The following is a 13000-nucleotide window of genomic DNA, read 5'->3' as shown; positions in this document are numbered from 1 at the left end:
TATATATATATATATATATATATTGCACGCGACGTGTATGGAGAGTTGGGTTATTTTCGGAGGATTATCAAGTCATACGTCTTTCCTCTTTGTTCGCGCGTTAAAAATGCAATTTCGCATGCAATTTCCGAGCGCATGATCATTCATTTATTTCACATATATTTTTATTGCGTAACGAGACGATACTATTCCTCCCTATCTTTCTCGGAAGTCTCGGCGTACTACTTGTATATTTTTTAGATTCTGGCAGCAATCCTGAGTCTGGGCCTAATTCTCCTCCGACTGTCAATAATTCTCAAGCCAGTCCCACTGCTGGAAGCAATACAGCGATACAGGAAGTAAGCTTCAACAATACCATATTATGTTGTTATCTTTTAGTGTTATAAAAATTTGTCACACGAGATGTTTCTGATTTATTACAGGAAGGTGAAAATTCAGCATATGGAGGACGTCTCACTAGCAGTAGTCAACAAGGCAGCTTTTCGGATCTTTCGCTTTTCAGTTCACCGTCCATGCCTAACATCTCGTTAGGTAGACCCCATGTACCGTCGAGCTCATCGGTAAGTATATTTTTTATCAGAAACTGTCTTTCTAATTATGACTCGCGCTTTTTTAGTTATACGAACATGACAATTTAAATTTTACAGTTTTCTTTTAAATATATGTTTAATTATATAATAAAATATATGTTAAATACAGGGAGAGAGAATAGAAAATTACTTTTTAAAAGTAACTATAGTTACTGATTTTCAAAAGTAACCTATTATCGTTACTTAAAAGTTAACTAGTAACTAGTAACGATGTTATCTTTTTTTTACAACTGTAATAGTAATATAGTTAAATTTTATTAGTAACGTTAACGAATTTTACAGTTACTTTTATCTTTACTTTTTATTCTAATCTAAAATCTAGCAATTATCGGCTTGCGATGAACTCACCATGACCGCCAGAAAAAGGGAAAAATGGGACCATTATTAGATAAAACATCACATTCTTCTGTTTGCGATCTCTTAAATAATTCTAGATGGCAATGAACTAATTCTAAAAACTCTATACAAACTAATTTAAACATAATGAATTAAACTCGGATGAAATTATTCATTCCAACAAAGATACAAGATAATGATAAGATTATATGAAAAATCTTTTCAAGTGTTTGGTTGACGTATTGGGCTGTTCTTTGTTCCCAGAGTGGGACGAAATTGGCACCGGTCTCAGAAGCGGAAGTGCGAGCTGCGTTCACGGCGCGTCTCGGTATGCCGCTCACCGGTCAGATGCTGCACGGTACCTTACCGTTCTATCCGTCCCTGACGGTTATCGAGGGCGAGCCGGCATACATCCACAAACAGATACAACAGAATCTACAAGAGCAGGTGGCATCACCGTCCGCGACGATGGGTGGTAGCAGGCAGCATCCAGCAATGGCAGCAGCGGTGTATCATACCGCAGCACCGATCACGGATACACAAGTAGCGCAAGCAAGACTGCAAAAGGCTGGTCATCACCGGCCTTTAGGTAGTATGTTCCCTCTTTGTCTTTGGAGAAGCTCTTACCGTGTGCGTGTCCTGTTCTAATGGACAATGGTCTCCGCTGAGAAAAGTGATTCTGAAAGGCAGGCTAAATTTACTGGGATTAATAATTCAAAGTTTCTCGAGAGACCATTTCTGTACGAAACATAGCACGCATCATTCAATAACTCCTCATCAATAACGTAGATTTAAGCGTTTATATGACTTTTTCTTTAAATATAGGTAGAACCCAATCCGCGCCCTTACCGTTAGGTCATCCAATGCTACAGAGCGGCATAATAGCACCGCCTACGCATTACGAGGAATATCTCGCAGAGAAGCAGTTGCACGATCAGCAACAAGCGCACAATTACCTGAAACAACAAATCCGTCAAACTGTCCTGACGCGAGTGGGCTCGCGCGGTCAAACCAATCAATTGGATGAAGCACCAGAGTCCGAAGAATCCGAAGTAATAGATCTCACGGGTAAGAAAGATCATCCGGAGGAGAGCGAGATCTCGAAGCAGACGAGGGACCGTGAACAATTCCTTCAACAACAGAGAGATCTTATGATGAGGCACACATTGCAGACAAATGAATCGACCATCTACGCCGGAGGTTTAAGCAGAACTTCTCAGTCAGCTAGACCACTCTCTAGAGCATTGTCGAGTCCTCTAGTACACCTAGGTAAAAGATGTTTTTTTATCATAAATAATATGACGCGCTAAAGATTTGATGTTTAGAGTAATCTTTGATGCTTTTGGTAAACTATGATTACTTGATGCATTGAATGGATTATTGGATTTGTTTTTAATATTATATTGAATCCATATAATATTTAAACATCTCTCTTTCCCTCTCTCTTTCTCTGCCTATGAGAAATATAGAATATAGAAAGATAGAAAGGATCGACGTAGATTAATTTAAAATATAATTGTCAAAGAAATGATATTTTTAGCTCATGAAATAATTTGTCCCCAAAGGTCCTCAGAGCAGCGATATTTTTGCACGAGGTTCTTCGCATCGACCCACTACGGGATTAGCTTATGACCCATTGATGTTGAAACATGCATGTGTTTGTGGCGAAACGGTCAGAGGTCATCCTGAACATGGTGGCCGATTGCAGAGCGTATGGGCTAGATTATCGGAAACGGGCTTGTTGCAACGTTGCGACCGAATACGCTCGCGCAAGGCCACACTCGAAGAGATTCAAACATGTCATAGCGAAGCTCATGCACTTTTATTTGGTGAGTCTTACTCTTTCAATGCTATTTTAGCTTTATAAACAAATATTTTTAATGTACAATAGAATGAAACTAGCAGTTTTAAGAATTACTACTCTGGAAGTAATTCTATTTAAAAATTTGAGGAAGCTTTGAAACTTTCGTGGAATTTACAATTAAAATTTTATTATTTTCTTATTCTCAAATTTATTGTTTTTTATTTTTAGAATTTCATTTTTAGATATTTATTTTTGTTACCGAAATATTTATACTAGGTATATGAGATGACAAAAAGTTTGGCCACAAATTTTGTTTATCAAATCATTGTAACATATATTTATAAAAGAAACTTTAGACTGTTGATTATACCTTATTAAATACAAAAAATATAATAACATTCGAAAGCTTTAACTTCGATACAAACTTTAAAGTGCTCTTCGTAAACGATAGTCGCACACTTTTCCATAAATTCTTCCAAGTAGCCAATAGAGTGGTCTTCAATTCAACTGATGAAAATCTTTTGGTACAGTCTTTTTAGTATTTAGCAAGACGTAACTAATATTCTAGAATTTGTTTTTTATATACGTTTCTATCCAAGTAACAAGCTGACATTATTTGTCATTTTGTTGTCAAAATGATGACAAATAACGTAAATTCGTTAATGATTTAATAAACTCACAAATGCAAGCTTTTTTGTCATCCTATATTAATTAATTATATTACTGGATGTATACAAATATGAATTATAGTGATATAATTCAGTCATATGTATATTAGTTATACTACCGTAATTAAATCACAAATTATTATTATTAAGCTATTAAAAATAAAGAAAAATATACTGTACTGTAAAAAAATTTTTAAATAATTTTAAATCTTAAACTGTGGAACAATTATATCAACAAATGATATTAATTTGTGATGTGCGCAGGAACTAATCCGTTGAATCGACAGAAACTGGATATGTCCAAACTGTCGCAATTGCCTATCAAAAGTTTCGTCCGACTTCCCTGCGGTGGAGTTGGAGTTGATTCCGACACAACGTGGAACGAGCTTAATACTGCACCTGCTGCTCGAATGGCAGTGGGATGCGTTGTTGACCTTGCGTTCAAGACGGCAGTGGGTGATATTAAGAACGGCTTTGCTGTGGTAAGACCGCCCGGGCATCACGCAGAGACCAATCAAGCCATGGGTTTCTGCTTCTTCAACTCGGTGGCAATCGCAGCGAGGCTACTTCAGCAGAAACTCGACGTTAGAAAAATTTTAATCTTAGATTGGGTGAGAAATGTTATTATTGTGCAACATGATGATAATGTCTTTACACTGTGAAAATAAGCAATTTAACACAACAAATTGAAATTGTAGTTAAAATTAGACTGCGATTCTAAATATTAATATATTCGGACATGCTATGTGACAAAATTTATCATGCATTGTATATCTTCTTCAGGACGTTCATCATGGAAACGGTACTCAACAAATGTTTTATGATGATCCACGAGTGTTGTACCTGTCGATACATAGACACGATGATGGTAATTTCTTCCCTGGAACCGGCGGGCCTACTGAATGCGGTGCTGGCAAAGGTCTCGGTTACAACGTAAATGTGGCATGGTCAGGTGGCCTGAATCCGCCCATGAGCGACGCGGAGTATCTCGCGGCATTTCGTACGATTGTCATGCCAATTGCTAAGGAATTCGATCCAGACATCGTGATCGTCTCAGCCGGCTTCGATGCTGCTGTTGGTCATCCGGCGCCATTGGGTGGCTACAAAGTTAGCCCGGCCTGCTTCGGCAGAATGACACAACACTTACTTAATGTGGCCGATGGCAAGGTCGTCCTTGCCTTGGAAGGAGGCTATGATTTAGCGGCAATCTGCGATTCGGCACAAGAGTGCGTTCGAGCGTTGCTTGGTGACGAACTCAGTCCTCTCCGAGACGAAGAACTCACGAGAATTCCTTGCCAAAATGCCATTGATACGCTGCAAAAAACCATCGCTATCCAGGTGAGTCGAATATTACACAATACAATGTTGTAATGTTGTCGACGATTACAACAATTGGAACGCAACTTGTGTCGCTGTGTGCATGAAAGTGTTTGGTGATTTAACAATTGGAAGATACCCATTACCATAATAGGATGTCCAAAGACAAAAATATACGCAGATATTTTTGAGACAGACCTCCTACATATAACAGTTTATTTAATTTTTGTTATCAAAGCACCGTTAAGTCTAAAAAATGATTTTGCCAATAAATTTGTTGTAAATTGTGTAACGATTATACACAACAGAACGTGAAAATTTTTGATTGTGGCAAAAAGTAACGCGGTAGCCAATCAATTTTTCGTTAGAAATTGTATTATATGCCAAAAATAAAACAACGATAAAAGTAATTAATCAAATCATTATCGTTACCCAAAAAATGTAATGACGTGACATGAGTTATGCGTTACTTTACTTATCAACTCTGAGTTTATCATTTAATATATTATTATATTTTTTCTTAGATGTCACACTGGCCTTGCGTAAAGCTCGCTGCTCATACAGTCGCAATGAGCGCTATAGAGGCGAGCCAGAAGGAACACGACGAAACAGAAACCGTGTCTGCAATGGCCTCTCTATCAATGCAGCAGCCTACAAACCTCACGTTAGTATTAAATATCATTCTTTCATCATTTATTTTCATCTCATCTAGACTAGATTAATTAAATATTGATATATAATTAAATATCACATACATATATATTAATAATATGTACATAGAAGAAAGTTCCCTATTATAAAATAGGCTTTTAATATAAGATAGCGGAGTTTCTACTAAACTAATAGGCGTTATCTGTTGATTCCACTATGAATTATATTGCTCTTGGGGTGAAATCTATTCAGTGGAAAATTTATTATTGGATCGTGCGTGTAGTTGCGAGAAGAGATTTATGAAATTGGATGTTGTCAGTTTTCATTGAAATGAGTTTTTAAACCTTGTTTTGTTAATAAATAAGTATTTGGCAATAGAGTCTGTATGCATTAAAAAAATAAGATCGTATTAATAGGATAATACGAGTATGTCAAATTGCTTAATTGTAGAGATTAGAGTTCGTGAAATCATAAAGCGTGAGACACATAATATCCAGATACTCAGAATGCTCTAACAATAAGAGTACAGTTTCACACATGATGCGTATGATGTATCATTTTAGCCTTCTTTAATATTCAACAACAAGAATAAAATGACATATCATGCACATCATGCATGAAACAGAACATATCTCTAACATGATGGTATTATTGTACAATAATAAAAAGAGTGAAAACACTATGTTAAAATTAAGAGAAGATTCATATGAAATGCATCGCATGCTCTTCAAATAAGCTTTTCCGTTTTATTTATATTTTAGAAATATTAAATGAAGTTTTCTAATTGCAATTGATATAATTTACACTTTATTAGCGATATCTCGAAATATCTTATATTAGTAGCATAGTTTTTTGAATTTACATACAGCTCTTTTTTACATTTTTCCAATTAAAAAAAAATATTTATAAATTAGATTTTACATTTCAATACCTTAAAGCTTATCAAATTTCTTTTAAATCTATCACATTTTAAAATTCTGTCCATATATTTTCAGCAATTACACAAAATGAACTCAATGTTTCATAATAGGAGACTTTCCTGTTAAACGTATATATAAGAGTGTATCATTTTAATTGACGCACTAAAACATCTCTTGAACAGTGCGTTTTGAAGAAAAATGTTTCAGACAAAAGTTATATGATTTAGAGTGGGGTTAGTTTCATTTTTGCACTAAAAATTACATTTCTACGTAAAGTTGAAAATAAAAGGAACAATCTCCAATGACTTTGATCTTGACAAATGTTATCCAGGTCATGATTCTGAACAACATTTAAGAGGTTTTAGCCGTCGGTCGGACACCTTGGGTAATACTAATGTCGGCGGTACTGTACCTTTGAGCTTTATAACTCAGAAAGCATTTAATGAAAAATAATTTCATTATAGTGTTTTGGAAAACTTTCGAGGCAAGCTATAAGAATATGCAATGAAATATATGGAATTCCACTTAAGAAATTGATGATGACCTTTACTTGACCTTCAAACAACTTTCCAAGGTCAAACCAATAGCACTATCTTATGTCCTCCTCCAAACCATGTAACTTTTCCTCTAAAATGTACTTTTTGGTAATTTTTTTCAGTGCATTACATACATGTATGTATATGATAATGCATAATTATATGTATATATATATATATATATATATATGAATATTTATTTAAATATATAGGACCACACCAGAACATTCCCGAGAGGTCTCCGAAGAGCCAATGGAACAGGACGAGGCCAAGTGAGACGCATGAAGGTCATTCTGCTAGATGTAGAAGGCATTAGTTAATTGCACGAAACTGTGTAAATGCACTTTCAAATTTCTAAAAGTGCATTTCTCAGTGCAGATTGAGGAAGTCGCCGTCACGCATGACTGTTGCGACAGACGCACAGTCAGCTGCGAATGTTCTACTTACGAAAACACGGTCAACACGTGTCAATTCGTACACAATCCCATGTTTAAGATTTTCAATATTTTTTTTCCAAATGACAAATGATAAATAAACGACGGCCAAGTAATAAGGAAGAAATGATCTGTAATGTTTCATAGATGGTTGATGATAATTTGCTATGATATGTCATGAGCTCATCAACCTTCTTTTTTTGTGCTGAATACGAAAGCAAAGTTGTTTGTGAATTTTGCAAATATTTCTATTGAACTTCGCGCGTTTAATGAGCGAGATTGTTGTATAGTTACCTATGGATGACAAATTATATTTGTCTATTCTATAGATTTCCTTTTTTATTGTGGATGATAAGATTTGTAATCTTTTTAACGAATCACTGTTAAAATTGTTGAGATGAACTCAAGCGCGCTTAACAGCTTTCGCCCACCAATTGGCTATCGCTTAACAAATTTTCAATTCCAGTATCTTATCGACGAACAACGAATGGTCTCGAGACTTGATGTAAAAACTGGAATGGAGACATTTTATAATATTATTAAAACTCTTGTCTCTGGATGGTTTCATTTGATTATTGTGGAAAAATGAGGATAGTAGAGCAAACACATTGTCGTTCGATAATTCGATGGGAGAAAATAAATTGTGAACACACGTTCTTCGAAAATTCGACGGACATTTGCGAATAGTTATTGATATTATCAATATAAATGGTAAGCTAATCGAACTTTGTCACAGTTGTATAAAACAAGTCTGATGCATCGTGTTGCCTTGGATAATTCGTAAGAAGACTTAATTATTCGTGATTATCCGTGTGTATATTTTTGAATGCTAATTGTGACCTTGGACATCTATTTATGAGGAAAGAGATCCACGTGTCTATTTCTAATTTTAATGAGCTTTGAATATGTTGTTTTTTGGACAAAAATGAGGAATATGTTTGATTTTGTACGTGTCTTGATGCACTTTTAAGGAGTGAAACACCCTTTAAAATAAATAAGTTTTTTTTTTTCGAAGCGAATATGGTCGAAGCTATAAGAGATAGAAAAAATGTTTGAAGTAAAAAATTAAATGGTTTTGAAGAATACTTTATAATTATAATAAAATTTTTGAAATTATTTTTTTACATACCTCTACTTAACTTTGAAACTATTTAACTTTATTTAAACATTTTTTTCTGTCTTATATTTTCGACAATATTTGCTTGGAAAGAAGAAAACCGATTTTTTTCTAAGGAATGTTTCATTCCTTAAAAGTGCGTTAGGGTTCGTATAAAACAAAACGTACTCCTTATTTTTGTCTAGAAAATATATAAACAGAACTTAAAGCTCGTCAAAATCGGAGAGAGACTTAGGTTTCTTCCCTTTTTAAAACATTTTCAACGAGCCGTATATTATCGAAATATTCAGGGAGACAAGTACAGGGAATTTGAGAAAGAGCTGTGTTAATACAACAAATGTATATCTCAAACTCTTAGATATTCTTTTTATATTGCGCCTATTGTTATGAAAGACGTACTATGGATAATACATCAACGATAGGATGTATTGATGTATGAGTTTTCGATATGAACGATTCATGGCTACGAGAATATCGGCATAAGTGTCTTTGTTTGTATACGAAATTACTTTTCTAAGATTAGGAATGTATTTCCTATAAATCAGGGATGCCCAACATCCGGCCCGCGACTTTAAAATATATAAAATTTAGAAACTGTCTAACTGACCGTCATCTTGAAGATTGTTCGGTTGTTACTATTACATTGGTCTGTTTTTATTCCTGCACTCCCTGAACTGATGCACACGGTACAACATATTGAAGTGAAACAAATGTACGTTTGCACCATGTGTATCAGTTTAGAGAATGTAAAAATAAAAGTAGACCTTAGCTATAACCCTGAGGTGGCCTTTTTCAAGGTGATCAAAGGCAACAAATCGCAGTTCTTCGAAATACATTTATTTGTATTTGGAATAATATACAAGGTGTCCAATAAAGATCGTAACAACGCTTAAGGATAGATTCTTGAGATCATTTTAAGACGAAAATTCTAATATTAAAAAAAAAATATATATATATATATATACATATACACAAATATAAAAATTTCATTTTTTACGTTTCGTCTTAGGGAAAAAATTACATGATTGATCCCTAGATGTGATACAATGGAAAATCCAACCGCACCTAAGCGTGCGAACTTTAGGTAACATGATTCGCTAACTTTAAGCGCTTATAATTTAAAAACTATTATACTCTCAAGATTTTAGTCAGAATTTTCATCTTAAAATGATCTCAGGAATCTATCCTTAAACGTTATTATGGTCTTTACACCAACACTTAGTATAAACATTGTGATCGAACTGTTGCAATGATTATTTGAAAATTACTAATTCAAAGAACTCGATAGTTTTTAAAGGTGAAGTGATCAGTGAGATACAGTTAAAATTTTAAAATTTGACCCTTTGGAGAAACTAGTTGGACATCTCTACTGTAAATTATTAAATGAGAAGATTAAGATTCTAAAAGGGCGAGTTCAATGGCAAGATAGTAGTTTAAAGTTTAAATCGCTGAACGCTCGCTGTTTCTCATTTCTCTTTCATAATGGATAAAATGAATAAAATCGAGAGATAGAGAGAAAGAGAGAGAGAGAAAGTTCCGATAAATAGAAATATATATATATTGTACAATTTAAAAAAATTAATTATATTTTATATATGGAAGTTCTCTACGTGGCGATCTGAAGAAGTTTCCCCAAAAATAACAGTTATTAAAAATAACAGTTTGATAAAATGTGTTAAAATTGTAAGAAAGGAGCCGACACATTAGTATAACTTCGAACGATTCTTTTTGAATAAATAGTGCACGAGTGACGAGTTACGACATACACAGATTTTTCCCTGGAGGTATCAGACTATTCAATTGATGCACATAAAAAGAAACATGTAAAAATGTTCTCCGGATTCAAGAGATTTTCGTGTGTACGTCAGGCCTCGCTAAAAGAGATCATGCAATAAAAACAATTAGAGACAACTATATTTATAAAAGACCGTAGCGTTTATATAGATATATTGGGTCTGTTTTCTTTTCAACTCCTTGCATCCTTTAAGTTTCTTCTTTTTCTATGTTGGAGAGAAAGAAAGGAAACTTGAACGACACAAGAAATGTAGTAGAAAAGAAATAGAGACCTATTTTTTCCACCTTCAACACGTGTGACCTACACTCAGTGAAGACACGCGCGTCGTGCTGGTCACTAGCGCTTTCATTGTTTCATCGTCCGATTTGCTTTTCTTGTTCTTCATTCGGACATACAGAGATGACGATAGCTCCGCAGTGCGTGAACACTTATCTCGAATCGAGGCAACTTACACGACTTAGGCGACAAAATTATTAATAATATTAAAGAAAAAAGAATAAAAGGAAAAAAAGAAAAAATCGATGTCTGTAGATCCTAAGGCGATATTATATCGTGTGCGCGAATAAAATGCGACGTATATATGCGATACCACGTGCACGTGATAAAAAACACTAAAATCGTGACAGAACATATCTGCCAAAATGCTAAGAGATACCATGATGTAGATTGTTCCACGATCAATTCAGCTATTATTAAATAATGAGTGATAATCCTTAATCCCTTCAAACCTGATTTTATTAGGACGTTGTAAAAAAAATTATTTTATTCTATTCGTATACATTTTCATAATTAATTCATACTAAACAATAAATTTTTTCAAAATTTTGATTATTTTTCCGGCGTAATAGCATTATTATGTACATCAGATCTCAGATGATATCGATAGAATTGAATAATTTCAACGGACAATGTCTCTTTAAATTTGATATACATTACAATGAATGTAAAATGTGACAAGGTTAATTATTTTATAATTGAGAAAATGAATTGACTACAAATCGGAATTGAACAGGTTTATTTGTAATATCGTACTTTGTCAAAATCCAATTATATTTATATGTATGTACAAACTTTACTCAAGCTTGCATTACGACTCGAATAATTTGATTTGATCAAACTTTGATTCACACATGATTATTTGTAAAACATAAAATTGACAAAATGAATTAATATTTGCTAAGTGCATATTGATTAAGAAATGTTTAAAGTAAATCAGAAACGCACATGGTGATTGACGTTGCAGTTGGGCATTTTTCTTCGAAATTTCTAATGGTACATAACTCGAAGTTCTTGCAAATATTTGCTAGAATTTTTCGTCTATCTGTTACGTGCAAATCACTGCCAACGACAATTATATGGCATGACCGTATGTTCCCATGAGCACGTGCAATCGCATCGATATACCGTTAATATTATATATATTAATGTTTTTAAACGCGAAAGCGATGCGCAGAATGGACCGAGAATATCGTTTTAACGAGATTTTAACAACATGGTTTCTTGCTGCGAACAAAGGCTGGTGTGATTTTTGTGATATTTTGTAAAAAGAAGAAAATAAGCTATATATGGTTATTAAGTGTATACGTCGCGAGAATATGTGTGTAAGAGAGATGGAAAGAAGGTAAATATAATTTACAAATATAAGCATTTATTTTTGTGTCATGCATTTTATGAAGAAAAGAAAAGAATTTAAAAAAGTAACAAAAATATAAATATAAAAGGAGAATCTATTGATAAACGAATTACACGAGGATGCATATATTATATATTGTTAATCATGTAAGAAATAAAGAATTACATCTATAGTGATACACACACACACACACATGCACGCGTGCGCGCACGCACACACACACACACACACACACACACACACACACACATTCACATATGTATGTGTATGTATATATATATATATATATATATTAAAAATATACCGATATATGTATGTACATTGTATATTTGCGTGTACCGCAAGAATCTCAAGTGTCTGTTAAATGTTTGTCCGATAAAACGGAAAAATTCACTGAAGAAACGTGTAAAATTGACTTGATGTATATTAAGTATAAAGATACGAGTTCAGCCTATGTGTGTATACAGTAAGTTAATTAATGAGAGTATAAAAGAAAGGAGGGAAAAGAGAACGTTATGACAATTCGTAGGCACATCTGTCATTAAGTTGAAACAACAATCCACGCTATTGTAACATTATCGAAAGATAACTTTAGACATGCGTGTATATCTAATTGTTTATAATTTAAGAGTAAGTCTATCATCGACGATACTGTTACCCCGTGATTGTTGTGTCGTTCGAAGTGAAGGATATACGCAGCTCATTCTCAGTCAAGACGGTAAACTCTTTTCGAAGTTTACAGAAGGATATTGCGTATTCTCATCACGGGCCTACGGACATCACATCCTGATTAATCACATCCTCGCGTTCATTCGCGATATTCCTATCACCCTCCAAATATGCTTCATTTTATCGTCATAGATTATTATTATATGATCGTACCCAAGCAACCAAAACTTTTTAAAAAATATATATATTTGTATCCTGCTAAAAGCATCTAAAAAGATTTTAAATTTTGTATCGTATAAGGTTTACATAAAGATTACAAATGTACTTGTTGATCAAACGCATTCAATGCCAAATATAGAATATTAATATAAGACATAATGTTTTAAATATTGTTTGAACTAATAATCTTTTATTCATATTTCATATTTAATATGAGAATACAAATGCTACCTAAAAATTTGTTTGAGATAAACAATAAGGCCTTTTCAAGGTTTTCTGTAAGGCAAAATACAAATTTTTTTCTATAAGGC

General features: G+C 33.8%; 1 protein-coding gene across 6 annotated transcripts in view; it reads left to right on the top strand.

Annotated features, from left to right (window-relative positions):
- Window positions 1-8287, top strand: part of HDAC4 (histone deacetylase 4) — a 41605-nt gene extending 33318 nt beyond the window's left edge. For 5 of the 6 annotated variants that reach the window (XM_018507073.1, XM_018507075.1, XM_018507077.1 and 2 more), the window contains 9 exons: window positions 241-338; window positions 423-560; window positions 1191-1518; window positions 1752-2195; window positions 2492-2755; window positions 3663-4009; window positions 4182-4736; window positions 5240-5379; window positions 7035-8287. In XM_018507073.1, coding sequence (XP_018362575.1) covers window positions 241-338; window positions 423-560; window positions 1191-1518; window positions 1752-2195; window positions 2492-2755; window positions 3663-4009; window positions 4182-4736; window positions 5240-5379; window positions 7035-7098 — 2378 coding nt within the window. In that variant the 3' untranslated portion in view covers window positions 7099-8287. The remainder of the gene's footprint in view (window positions 1-240; window positions 339-422; window positions 561-1190; window positions 1519-1751; window positions 2196-2491; window positions 2756-3662; window positions 4010-4181; window positions 4737-5239; window positions 5380-7034) is intronic. The other variant, XM_018507074.1, reaches the window with a different exon arrangement.
- The last annotated feature ends 4713 nt before the right edge of the window (window positions 8288-13000 follow it).

Source organism: Trachymyrmex cornetzi, unplaced genomic scaffold (genome assembly GCF_001594075.2).
Source record: "Trachymyrmex cornetzi isolate Tcor2-1 unplaced genomic scaffold, Tcor1.1 scaffold23, whole genome shotgun sequence".
Classification (NCBI taxonomy): Eukaryota; Metazoa; Arthropoda; class Insecta; order Hymenoptera; family Formicidae; genus Trachymyrmex; species Trachymyrmex cornetzi.
The sequence above is the reverse complement of the archived record's forward strand: the minus strand, read 5'-3'. Positions and strand labels throughout refer to the sequence as shown.